This window comes from Vulpes lagopus, chromosome 8 (assembly GCF_018345385.1).
Source record: "Vulpes lagopus strain Blue_001 chromosome 8, ASM1834538v1, whole genome shotgun sequence".
Taxonomy (NCBI): domain Eukaryota; kingdom Metazoa; phylum Chordata; class Mammalia; order Carnivora; family Canidae; genus Vulpes; species Vulpes lagopus.
In genome coordinates, this window is record NC_054831.1 from 27,823,041 (window position 1) to 27,836,589 (window position 13,549).

At 42.1% G+C, this 13,549-nt stretch overlaps 1 protein-coding gene across 1 annotated transcript in view; it reads right to left on the reverse strand.

Moving 5' to 3' along the window:
• Window positions 1-13,549, reverse strand: part of GALNTL6 (polypeptide N-acetylgalactosaminyltransferase like 6) — a 1,140,566-nt gene that overhangs the window by 16,644 nt on the left and 1,110,373 nt on the right. The window contains exons 11-12 of the mRNA XM_041767135.1: window positions 10,298-10,414; window positions 484-633 (exon numbers count right to left, since the gene is read on the reverse strand). Coding sequence (XP_041623069.1) covers window positions 484-633; window positions 10,298-10,414 — 267 coding nt within the window. The remainder of the gene's footprint in view (window positions 1-483; window positions 634-10,297; window positions 10,415-13,549) is intronic.

Consider the following 13,549-nt stretch of genomic DNA (forward strand, 5'->3'; position numbering starts at 1 on the left):
CCTACGTGTAAATCTAATTGTCTTAACCTAGACAGGTCCCAAGCAAATGAGAATGAGATATAAATAAATGGATATCTTAAATGTTTGTGTGTGAATCAAGGTTCTTAAAAATTACACATGTGTGTGTTTGTTTATTGGGCACATGGTCCCTCCATTTGGTGGTTGTCTGGGCTAAGACTAGTCCCTTCCCTTGCAATATATGTTCTGGTTCAAAGCTATTTTTCAGTCATAAGTGATTATGGTTGGTGCACACACAGCAAGCAAAGCCAAAAGCAATGACCCTTCCAGCAGACCCTGTCTTTCCCTCAACCTTTGCTGGAGGTCTCCAACAAAGTTGGAGAGGGTCTCCAACAAAGTTTCTGAGTCCAAAATGTACTTGTGTCCAGGCAACAATTTAAATCAAAACAGTGTGTTGACAAACTTTTGAGTTAGAAAGCCTTGAGCCCAGCAGTTTGAGAATGCCTGCAATGAACTGAGTCTTACCTTTCTGTGTCCCCAGAGCTGGTTCCCCTTCATGCCATGACAGTCATAGAGAGTGACTGGGCTGTTGTGTGAGATGGCATCGAAGCAGAATTTTCGGGTGTGCAGTGGCTCACCAGGTCGAATATCTTCTCTCCATCCAAAAGTAAAGAGCTAACAAAACAACAGTAACATAAAAGCTACAGTAAGTTTAGAGTCTGGAGAGCATGGGGTGGGGGTGGGGGGAGGTTTTTTTTTGCAATGTGGAATTTGTGCTTTGTGATTTACCCGAAAAGAACAACTTCTAGGCATAATAGAGGTGTTGAAAAAGGCATGTAATCATAAAACTCTATAGCTGCAACAGGGCACCTTTGGCCTGGGCTGCCAAAAAATACAAATGAGGAGTTTCCAAATAGGTACCAGAAAAAATAACAAAGGGGTGGCATGGAAAGAAAGAGGGAGGGAAGGATGGAGGGGTAGGGGAGAGAGGGAAGGAGAGAAGCTCCTTTTTTTTTTTAATTTTAAAAATTTATTCATGAGAGACACAGAGAGGCAGAGACATAGGCAGAGGGAGAAGCAGGGAGACCGTTGTGGGACTCGATCCCAGGACCTGGGGATCACGACCCGAGCCGCCGAAGGCAGACGCTAATGGCTGAACCACCCAGGTGCTCCAGAGAGAAGCTCTTTAATAAAGTTCTTTACATTCTTCATTTAGATAAAATGTTACTGGATCAAACACTACACAGCCCAAATAAACAGATTAACTGCAAAAAGACCAGGAGCCCAGTTGAGCTTGATTGATGCTTGCAGTGTGCAAATTTTGATTTAAATGGAAGCTGAGCTTAATGAAGTAAAGAATACGCAAATTAATTTTCTAGGGTTGGTATGAATAAGTCAGCAGGGCGACGTAGAAAGTTTTGGGCTATGCCACACGGTAAGAGATACAGTTTACACACGTTATACAAATTCTTCCTTCTCAGATGAAAACACAAGGATATTTATTCTTACTGCATTTATTTTTTTTAAAAAGATTTCATTTATTCATGAGAGACACACAGAGAGAGAGACAGAGACACAGGCAGAGGGAGAAGCAGGCTCCATGCAGGGAGCCCTGGGACCTGATCCTAGGACCCCAAGATCATGCCCTGGGCCAAAGGGAGGCGCCAAACTGCTGAGCCCTCCGGGGCTGCCCATCTTACTACATTTATTAGACTCTGGTATTCCATCCAATCTTCTCCTCGTTTAGTCTATTCTATCCTATCCATCCCATTCTATTTTTTGAAAAATGCTACTTCTGAGGCACTAACGTGGATTTTACAGTATATTAAATTAAGACAAAAACCACTTCTGTAAGTGATTTATCACTGAAAAGTGTTGATTTTCTTGAGTTGGAGCTGATCAACCATCTGAGGAGTTCGGTAGGAGAAATCCTCAAGTAAGTGGGGGAAATAGATTAGATGAGCCCTCTGCATCCTTCCAATTCTAAAATTTCAATGAGGTTAGGGGCGCTGGGGTAGGCTCCCCACAGAGAACTGCTTTTCCCTCTGCCTCTCTCTCTGTGTCTCTCATGAACAAATAAATAAAATCTTTAAAAAAATAAATACAATTTCAATGAGGTTATATAATTCTTAGAATAGGACTTAAGGAGGCCTTTGTAAAGCCAAGCTGTGAATTGCAGGATAAAGAGCTGTCAAAGAGGCCTTGTTGATACAAAAGCGAGCTGGATGCTGAGCTGCGGAGAGAGAATACACTTGGCACTGATCAGACCCTCAGAACTTTTCAGTTTTTCCATCCTACCTGGGTGAGAAAAATGTAGAGAATCTGGCAAAATGCCAGGAATGGCTAACAAAAGACAGTGAGGTGGTGGGGAGACTGCAGAGAACTTGAAAAAACTGGATTAAATGGTTGGAAGAAAATCAGAGAGAAATTATGCGAATCAAAAGATATGTAAGTGGATTGCCTGGATAATGGTGAGTGACTATATTCTGTTTCCCTGGAAGACAGGACAAAATAGAATGTTTATTATTATTTTTTTTAATAGAATGTTTTAAATAGAAGGCCAAAGATTTTTAGGTGAGGCATGTGAAATAGATTCATGAAGAGACATTGTGTGGTCTCTTTTTCTTATAGTCCCTCCCTCCTTTTGATTGTGGACCGAGACATTTTTAGATTCATTTAAATTAACAGGCAAGAGAGTGACTTATCAAGGAAAAGTGTTGAGCAGCTAGGTATTTCCGATTTGATCACTCTTTAAATCAGAACTCACGACTCCCTTGGCTTCTGAAACACTGTGCTCCTCTGTTACCCTTTTTTATCTTGCTCATGTCCCTTCTGTATGTCTCTTCCACATAGGTATGGCTCAGGGCTCTCCCTTGCATCCTGTCCTTGTACGTCCTCTAGCTGCTATTATGCATGCTCAGTTCAACTCTCTCCAATACTTGGATACTAATAGTTGGTAACTTAGCATATGATATGTCTGACTCCATGCAGGATTTCCCACCTGCCTGTCCCATGGATATCTCAAGTTCAAAACACCCTAGATTAATTGATTCTGTTTCCTTCTCAGCCTGTTCCTACTCCTTTATTTTGTTTTAGTTGGTGGTCATAGTACTCACTTGCCAATCTGGGAGTCTTTCATCTTTTTTTCTTTTCTTTTCTTTTCTTTCTTTCTTTCTTTCTTTCTTTCTTTCTTTCTTTCTTTCTTTCTTTTTGTCTTTCATCTTTAACCCCTTTGCCTCCCTCACCCTCCTTATTTAATCCATTAGCAAGTCTTACCATGTTTGTCTCCAAATATTGCTGGAAGTAGTCCCTTCTCTAGCTCTACTACCTTGCCCTCAGTATTTCTTTTAAAGATTTATTTTCCTAAGAATTTATTTATTTAATTGAGAGGGAGAGAGAGATTGAGAGAGCACAAGACTGCAAAAGCAGGGAGGAGAAGCAGACTCTCGCTGAGCAAGGAGTTCCACAGAGAGCTCCATCTAGGACCCTGGGGACCCCAAGATCATGACCTGAGCCAAAGGCAGCCTCTTAACTGATTGAGCCATCTACGTGCCCAGGTTCTGGACTACTGAAATAACTTCCTGATTGGAGTCTTTCCCACCTTCCTTCACAACCGTTTGACTACGTTACCTCTTGTCCTAAAATCTCACAGTGTTTCACATAATGCTTAGAGACCACAGTACAAACACTTTAACATATAAGAATTCCCCATAATCCGGCCTTTGTATTTCCCCCCTAGCTGCATCCCTTTTTCTGTTGTTTAAGTTCCAGCAACAACAAAACATTGGAAAGTTGCTAAGAGAGTAGATCTTAACAGTTCTCAACCACCGGAAAAACAAATTCTGTGACAACGGATGGTTCTGTGTGTTACCTAGACTGGCTGCGGTGATCGCTTTGCAGAATGTACAAATATTGAATCATTAGGCCATACAACGGAAGCTAATATGTCCTACGCCAGTGATATCTCAATTCAAAAATGTGTGCAGTTCCTTGCACTGATCAAGCTGCATTTTCCCTTTTGCGACTCTGATCATGAGAATCCCTGTGGTCAGGAGGCCAACATTCACTACTTCACCAGCCACCCTCCTTCATGCTCATGAGTTCCTTGAGATTCAGTCCAGGCACCTACTCATCCAAGAAGCCTTCCCCTCAAACCCCTTACTCCTTCTCTTCCTTTACCTTATTTCATCATGATTGTCCATCTATGTTTCTTTATCTCTCGCTAGACAGATTCTTAATGGTTGGAATCATATCTTTCTTATCTTTGAATTTCCAGCATCCAGAACAATTCATGATGCATAATAAATATCCATCAAAATTTCTATTTAATAAATGAAAATGTGCACCCCTTCTATTAACAGAAAGGGCTCTGGGATAACTGACAAGATCAATCAATTGGTCTTTTTAGTCTTTCAAATGAATTTGTGCTGCTTGTGTCAAATCACAACACTGTCAATGATAATATTATTTTTTGAAACTTCATCTTCAGAGATTCTGGACTTGGTTACCTATTACTGAAGTAGAAACTTCCTGTCCTATAAACCTGTCATTAGCACTGATTAAGTCTTAATTCCACTGAAATATCACATTTCCATGGTACTGTAAGCAGCCAAACCCATGCAGGAACTGGTGGTCTTGATTGATTTTTCCATTTCCTTCTGTGCCTCAGCTTCCCTTTTTGGCCAGAGCTGAAAGGAACAGTCATCATTACCTAGCCTAGCCCCTCATCATTCAGCTGGGGGAAATCACATCTGCAGGAGTTAAATGGTTGGTCCCTACACACTTCAAGTGTTCAGGCTTATGTCTGTCTTTCTTTTTTCTTTCTTTCTTTCTTTCTTTCTTTCTTTCTTTCTTTCTTTCTTCTTCCTTCCTTCCTTCCTTCCTTCCTTCCTTCCTTCCTTCCTTCCTTCCTTCCTTTTTGTCTTTCTGTCTTTTTAAAGATTTATTTATTTATTTTGAGAGAGTGTCCAGGGTGGAGGGGAGGGAAAGAGAATGGGAGAAAATCTCATGCAAGGCTTGATCTCATCACACTGAGATCATGACCTGAGTCGAAATCAAGAGTACCATGCTTAACCAACTGAGCCATCCAGGCCCTCTAGCTTATGTATTCTCGCTCTCTCTTATTTATTTATTTATTTATTTATTTATTTATTTATTTATTTTTCGCTCTCTCTTTTTTAAAGATTTATTTACTTATTTGAGGGAGAGTGCAAGTGAGCAAGTAGGAGGAGGAGCAGAGGGAGAGAATCTCTAAGCAGAGTTCCCGCTCAGCGGAGAACCCAACAATACAGGGCTCCATCCCACCACCCTTGAGACCATGACCTGAGCTGAAACCAAGAGTCAGATGCTTAACTGACTGAACTACCCAGGTGCCCCTGCTTATGTAATCTTTTTAGATAGTCTTTAAAAAATTTTTTTTGCTTTTTTTTTAGATTTTATTTATTTATTCATGAGAGACACAGAAAGAGGCAGAGACATAGGCAGAAGGAGAAGAAGGCTCCCTGTGGGGAGCCTGCTGCAGGATTCTGTCCTAGGACCCTGGGATCATGCCCTGAGCCAAAGGCAAACACTCAACTCTGAGGCACCCAGGTGACCCACTTTTTGCTTTTTTAATTTTTACTTTTCTTATTTTTTATTATTAAATAGATCAGTTAAGTACAAAAGAATTCCTCTATTAAAGCAAATGTCAACAAATTCTTCTTTTGACAGACTTATTCATCTATTGCCCAAATTCTATCCCAAGGCTCCTTAGGTGACTTTTATTTCTTGTTTCTAGGTTTGTCATTATAGTGAGGTAATCATTCTCAGATTTGTAGATTGATTTTTAGTTGGTGGTCTCCACAGTATTTTATGCTGTATCATCATCATTATCATCACCATCATCATGATTATGTGGTGATTATTTTCCTGCATTCCAAGTGACATTTCCAGATGATATCAACTGCTTTATTCTTCTGCACCTACCATCAGCTAAAATTTTTCTCTTATGTCTTTGAAATGCTTTTTTATTGCCATTCATCTTATCCTAATGGCCATGTCAGTCCAACCAGGCACCAAGCCTTTCATTCATTAAGCACACTTTCTCCTGTGCAATTTTGTCAAACCAGAAACAAGCAGACATTATGAATGTATTTTCATTGTTTGCATTCTGTGATGTTATTGTGACATTTATGGTTTGTCTCTCAGCCTTGGGCTGTTCCTTACTGATGGAAGGATTTAGATTTCATTCAGGTTTCCTGTACAATAACTCTTGATTTTTTTTCAACCTCAAATCCTCAGTTGTAGAATAAATTGATGTTCATCTCTCCACTTCTTGTTTTTTAGTGATACTTTTTTATAAAAAAAAGATTTATTTATTTATTCATGAGATTCACACATACACACACAGAGGCAGAGACATAGGCAGAGGGAGAAGCAGGCTCCTGGCAGGAACCCGATGCGGGGCTTGATCCTGGATCCCGGGATCATGACCTGAGCTGAAGGCAGCTGCCCAACTGCTGAGCCATCCAGGGGTCCCAAGTGATACTTTTAAATGCAAATCCAGAATGATACATAACTTGTACTTCTTTGCTCTAATGTCAGTGTGGTACATGTGATGTTGCCTGGGTTTATAGTAATATAAATATGCTTACTACCTTGATCTTGCTACCTGATTTGAGAAGATTGAAAATATTTTTCTCTCCTTGGGTAATTATATTTTATTTTCTTATTAGGTGGTTGGTAGGAATCTGAGCCACTGCATGTTCCAGATGGTACTTATCCCTGTTCTGAGCTGTGTACCCCAGGATCAGTTCTTTGCCCCATACAATGACTTGCTTTTGTCTCTGCCTGCACATCTCCTCTCCAGGTCTTGCAAAGGGAGCATTCAGTCTGCTTCCTCAGTGGGAGGAAGGCCTGGCCTGCTGCAGTGCTGCCTCCCCAGCATGATATGGCCACAGAAGGCTCTACTTTCTCCCTTCCCCTCTCGCTTGGACTTGTAATGGCATTTGGAAGGTATTTTTTTCAGACCATACAGTCCTATTAAGGTCTATTTGCTTTCTCTTTTTTGATCCCTAAAGGAAACTAAAAGCCAGTACACAAAGCTACAGTGATCTCAAACAGCTAAATAGATGGCCCTGGAAAAATGAGTCACACAAATTGCTTCCTTCACAAAAGCCAAATTAGTCATCACTGGTGTTCTGCAACAAAAGGCATCTTCTTATAAAGGTGCTTCTGTAGACTATCCTTTATTTCCCACGTAACTATTTTGTTTATTCCTTTGTGTTTTATTTTTGCTGTTTGTTAAAAAGGATCATTTCAACTCTAATAAGTGCCCATTGTGTGTTCTTTGAATGCTTCTGAATAAAAAAGAATACCTATAATTTTTCTCTTCTGATACACTTCTTTTTTCACCCAGGCATTTTAATCTAAATGGAGGAGAATGAGTTTTAATTCATATAAATCATTGAGTAATACAGTGAATAAAGCTTACAGCTAATTGCAAAAACAAATCAGCTTGTAATGTTTCAATCACCAAGTCGATATATGGTGATACATATTTCAAAGATGATTCATTTTTTACCTCCTGTCAACTTTGTTTAATCTCCCTGTAGCTCTGTTTTCAGAACCTAGAGACCAGAAATCTTTCTAAAGAGCTGGATTAACTCGTCTTCTTGGGCTTTGTATGGTTGTCTGCTTGTCTGGTGCTGCCCTCTGGTGACTATTTCTTGAATAACATGACAGATTTTAGCAGGTCATCATGAGGCGGGAAAAAGAAACCAAACATTTTTAAAGTGTATGCAATATAGTCGGTTTTATTTATATTGATTTTTTGGCTATCAACTAAAACCTGTGGTCTAGAGCATATTTCACTCTAGAACATTCCAGGGAATAGAACTATGAAACCTGATTCAGGCATTCAGGCAGGCATGCTTCCTAATCAGCTGGCTGGCTAGATGTGTTTCCTGGTGGGGCTGCACAGGGGTGGTAGAGAGAAATTTAGCCCAACCGACATAGATTTTCCATATGGCATGCTTCTTTTTATTTTTTCTTTAAAAAATATCCCTTTCCACTCTGGTAGGCCTCTGAAGCCTTCTCTCTTGCTTCCAGGGTGAAATCACAATTGCTTCTTGGAGATGACAGGCCAGACTATCCCTCACGTCTCTGGTCACACCCCTGTGGCACTCATAGAAGATGGGTGAAGGAGCAGAAAGTCAGCTTTTACTGATACTTTATTCCCATCAGTAAATCCTGGAGCTGCAGAGCCTTCTTTAAAACCCATCTGATAAGCGTCTGCACACTGAGCAGGATATATTTGAGTGAATGATAAATAGTTTTTGGTTTTGGCGGCTGCCTTGGACCTGGGAGAGATTTCTAATTTGGGTTTAGTATAAAGTGTTCTGGGGGAGGACATGTCAGAAAGCAGAAGGGAAAGTACATTTATTTAGCCCCTACCACACGTGCAGGATGCTGTTATATCATAGACATGGTTTATTCTCATAATCAACCTATTTGTGAGGTGAATATTCCTGTCACTATTTAGAGGTGGGGGAACCTCAGCTTAGAGAATTTAACATGGGATGCTTGGGTGGCTCAGTCAGTTAGCTGACTGCTTTTGGCTCAGGTCATGATCCCAGGGGCCTGGGTTCGAGCCCCACGCCGGGCTCCCTGCTCAGTGGGGACCTGCTTCTTCCTCTCCTCCTCACTCGTGCTATCTTTCTAGTTCTCTCTCTCTAAATAAATAAAATCTTAAAGAGAGAAAGATTCAACAATTCCACAAGGTCACACAGGTTAAAGTGGCTGAAATCTAGGCCCACAAGGCCCCCGGTCCTTCTGGAACACCATGAGGCTGTGGGTGAGAGTGCAAGGGCCAGATTACTGGCAAGGGGAAGGGCAATGTTGGTTCATTGACTGATCGCATTAATTCTGGACTGTGCTGTGCACTCGATCCACTGCTGCTTTCCTGAATCATGCTGCTCTGCATTGTACTGTAGGTTATAGGTGGGGTGGGAAGGGACAGCGGGGTGAGGACGGGGAGGGGGGTTGCTAACGTGATGTACCTCAGCACACCCGAACAGCTCTTTAAGATCCTAGGCTGGGCACAGTTTGTCTTCACTAGTTTAATATCCAAGCTATAGAAGAGAACTAAAGCCTTACTGGAAATTGCTTGTCTATTGTTTTCGATTTTCATAGGAGAGGGATTATGGGCAATTCTGGGAAACAAAGCACAGGCAATTTATACTATCCTGAACATGGGATGTATCCTTTTGCAGAGGGAGAGAAGAGAGTAGGATAGGGAAGGGGCTTTAACTGTACCTGTAAATTTTATTCTTTTAAAAAATATGGCAATAGCTGCAGATACTTATTAAATCTGTATAGTGAGTGTACCAAGGTGTGCTAGAATATTTTTATAGTTTCCTATTTGATGTTTCATAATTAAAATATATTTTATTTATTTATTCATGAGAGACACACAGAGAGAAGCAAAGACATAGGCAGAGGGAGAAGCAGGCTTCCCATGGGGAGCCCGATGAGGGACTCGATCCCAGGATCTCAGATCACAACCTGAGCCAAAGGTAGATGCTCAACCACTGAGCTACCCAGGCATCCCTGATTTTTCATAATTAAAAATTAAGACAATAAAAAGGGGCAGACACAATTCTACCCACTATCATTTCTCTTTTGCAAGTGACATGGTGTGAGGAAAATCCCTTATAAAGACCATCAATTTTCAAAGTGGGTCAGGAATTGCAACTTGCTTAATAAACAGAATTGCACTGAAATCCTTTTCAATCGAAGGCAGTAAATGGTTGTAAAGTATCCCATGAAGTCCATGTTGGGGTGTTACTGCCTCAAAGTTGTCCTTTGTGTGTAAGATTACGGACTGTTATGGCAACAAAAGGTGTATGTAGAGTATACTTTTCAACATGTAGCCAGAGGGGAAAATAAGATTAGATAAAGTCACATACACACACAAAACTTACAAAATAACAAAGAGTCTTTCAATAAAACTGTGAAATTTAGTTGGGAGATTACATGGCACTCTATAGGCTTTCTGTGGTTTGACGGTTACCATTCCGGGAATAGAAATGTGAGCCTAGGGTCACAATCCACGTCTCTACCACCCTTTCTGTTATGCAGAGCATGTCTTCACGCATGATCTCAATTGATTATCACATCTGCTCTGAGACAGACAGAAACGAAGAAGGTAAGTAATTCGCTTGACTACAGAGCTGGTTGGCGGCAGGAGCAGGACCCCACTGTAAGTCCTACACGTCCCACTTAGAGATCTGTCCTCTCCCTGTCCCTCCATGCCTGCCTCAGCCCGGCTTGCTTCTGTCACTTCCCGTGGCCAATGTACCTGTTCATGAGACCATGTCCTTTCGGAACCATCCTTGACACAGATGTCCAGCCTCAGCTCAGTGCCCGTCGCTCCATGCTTGCTGTCCACGCACAGATTTGCTGCCACGTTTCGAATCTGTGGAGAGAAGAAAAAATGAGCCTGGGGCTGGTTTTGATTGCACCCCTAGCTCTTGGCAATCCTGCTATAGAAGCAGTAGTTATCTTGTTTTCTTTTTAATCTACTCGAGAAAGAGAGAGAGGGAGAGCAAGAGAGCAAGCAAAAGAGAGAGAGAGAGAGAGAACAAATGAGCAGGTTCAGCCATGAGCAGCGGGGCAGGGGCAGAGGGAGAGGGAGGGGGTAGAGCGAGTGCACATGTCTATGCATAGGGGGGAGGGGAGGGGAGTAGCAGACTCTGCTGAGCAGGGAGCAGGTGCAGGGCTTGGTCCCAGGACCCTGAGGTCTGGACTTGGGCCAAAGGCAGATGTTTAACCAACTGAGCCACCCAGGCACCCCTTATTAGTTGTCTTTCTGATTACATGTTTGCTGAACGGTGCTTTAAACTTATATGCAACTTGTGGAGCAAAAATCAAGGAATTAAATATAACATGGCCTAGTGGGCAGGTAAGAGGGAAACTGCAGCTGGCCGCAGCAAAGGACTGTGTGATAATGCAATATGGAAAGCAGCCTCAAGTTCATGACTTTCATAAAATGGTGATTTTTTTTTTCTTCAAGAGGTTCTTAACTTGGAATTTGTTATCTTCTTGCACCAGAACATCTTCTACTATTTCTGCCTTAGCTGGGAGAGAGATCTGATATGGAGCAGCAAATGCAAGTAGAGTGGGTGACAGAAGAGAATGACTGAGCACTGCATGGTTCTGTGCAGGATGTGGTGACATGTCCCAGTTTGCCTGGATGATCCTGGTCTACACCTGTTGTCATGGTGTAGCATTTCTCCTGGATGATGAGCTCAGTGTCACTCTAGAGTATTAACAAAATAGGAATGAAGGTACTATTGGTGCAATGCTACACTGGATGAAGGTTCTCTATGTGAAGTCTGAACTTTGAAAAGTTGCAGAATGAGAAAAAAGTGACCAATAATTCCTTAAAATTATCGTGTTAATACTGATGTAAGGAACTGAGTGGTTAGAGGTAGGCAAAGAGTGGACTATGTGAAGTATCAACAATAGAAATAGCAACAGAGGGATCCCTGGGGGGCTCAGTGGTTTAGCGCCTGCCTTCGGCCCAGGGCGCAATCCTGGAGTCCCAGGAACGAGTCCCACATCGGGCTCCCTGCATGGAGCCTGCTTCTCCCTCTGCCTGTGTCTCTGCCTCTCTCTCTCTCTCTCTCTGTGTGTGTCTCTCATGAATAAATAAATAAAATCTTTCAAAAAAAAAAAAAAAAAAGAAATAGCAACAGAAAGAGTCTGGTCATGGAAATGTGTTCCTTTGTGAAGTCTGCCTGGCTGAGGTTTTCACCAATTCTGCTGACATTGGAACTGCACCCCGTGATAGAGTTGGATGTTGCTTATGGTTTGTTACTCAGGTGTCAACGTTTCGCTAAGCTCAAATATCTCAATCCTTTTTATGCCTTTATATAGTGTTGGATTATAATAATCCCTTAGGTATTGTTAAGAATGGAAACAAGGACAGGATGTACTCAGGTGATAATTTTAGTCAAGGCCCCTTTGCCAAGAATGAGCATGAGCAGATAAGGAAAGGAGTCTGTCCAGGAGAGAAAGACAGCTGAAGCAGACCGATTCCTACTGGGGCTGAGGCGAGAGGAAGGGAGAAGGTTGTAATGAAATATACTGAGTATCATGAAAGGAATAAATGATGCTGGAATGGGATTGTTGGGGAGAGAGCACTTTCTTATTTCACTTACTGTAGGAGTAGAGGTTGGTATAGCATCATTTGTGAGGGAACCAAGGTGGTAGATACCAACTTCCCCATTCAGGGAATTTGGCAATAGTATAGGGGTTCATCACCCACTATTGGACTATATATTCAGGGTCTCTGTCCCTTATTTCACAGGGAATTGTGAAATAATGTAGAGCCCAGGGCAGCAGTTCTTAACCTAGTTTGGTCTACAGACCTATCTGAGAATCCAAGGAAAGCTATGGACACTTTTACAAAACCAAACTAACAAATGAAACCATAGGTGGATACCGTGTTCATTTTCCTGGAACCTAAACTCCACATTTGAACCCTGAATTTGGGAAAATGCTTTCTACCCACTCCTTAAAAATTACTTGTATCCTGCCTCCGTGTAGGGTGGGAAATCCCGAAAGCCAGGGAATGGATTTGGCTGCTGTCAAAGTGCACCTGATTCACTCTCACTTCTCTTTTCTCCATCTTCCAGGGAGGTGTGGTAGCAGGGAGGAATTTTAGTGCAGAATTTGGGGAGCCAAGCCTAAAATCAGCTTTTTGTAAAATCAATTCCTTGATGTGTGATTGAGTTTCTGTGGTGAAATAGAAACATCTAGAAGGTCAAAAGTTTTTTTTGCCACTGACTTGAGCCTGGCACACTCCGTAAAGCCCCCACTTAATCTCTTTATCTGAATCCAGTCAGTTGGTTTTCTAAAGCTGCCTCTAACCTGAGAGCTGCCCCACAGAACTCTGGGCAGGACTCTTTCCATTGCTGGACCATTGAACTCAGAGACACACTTTAGAGAACAAGCATCAGTTTGTGCCAGAGACACCTTCAGGGCACTATTGTTCCCTCTCCTTGAGTCCAGAAGCTCTGAACCGCATTCAGGAAACACAGCAGCTACTTATGGTTTATGGCCAGTTGGCCACTGAGGGAGAAGTGTGCTCTTCTCCATGGGCTGGCACGGTGCTCCCTCACTGAGGGGCTCTGCTCCCGGGAGAGGAGGATGTCGGGAAGAAAAGAATATATTCAAGCCAGGGCTGCCGAATGGCAAATCTGCCAAATCTGCCTGCAGCTAAACCCCAAAGCCCATCAGAGAGCCTTGTTTTGGTTTCTCAAATGCTGTGAGCTTAGAGGGCTCTGGCAGAGATGGAGGAGATCATTTTCTAAACTCTTGAATTTTCTAAATTCTCACTCAAATGGCATCTGTGTCGACAATGGGATAAACTGCTTTGGAAGCCAAATTTCAAGTTTCAAGGGTATAATTATCTACATCTGTGTAAATTCCAGCACACAGTTGTGCCAGAGAAGGAAATAGGATAAGGGAGGCACCTGGATTCATGCCTTTCTCACTACCAGGACTTTCTCACTTGCTTCTCTCTTCCCTTTCATTTTATCCTCAC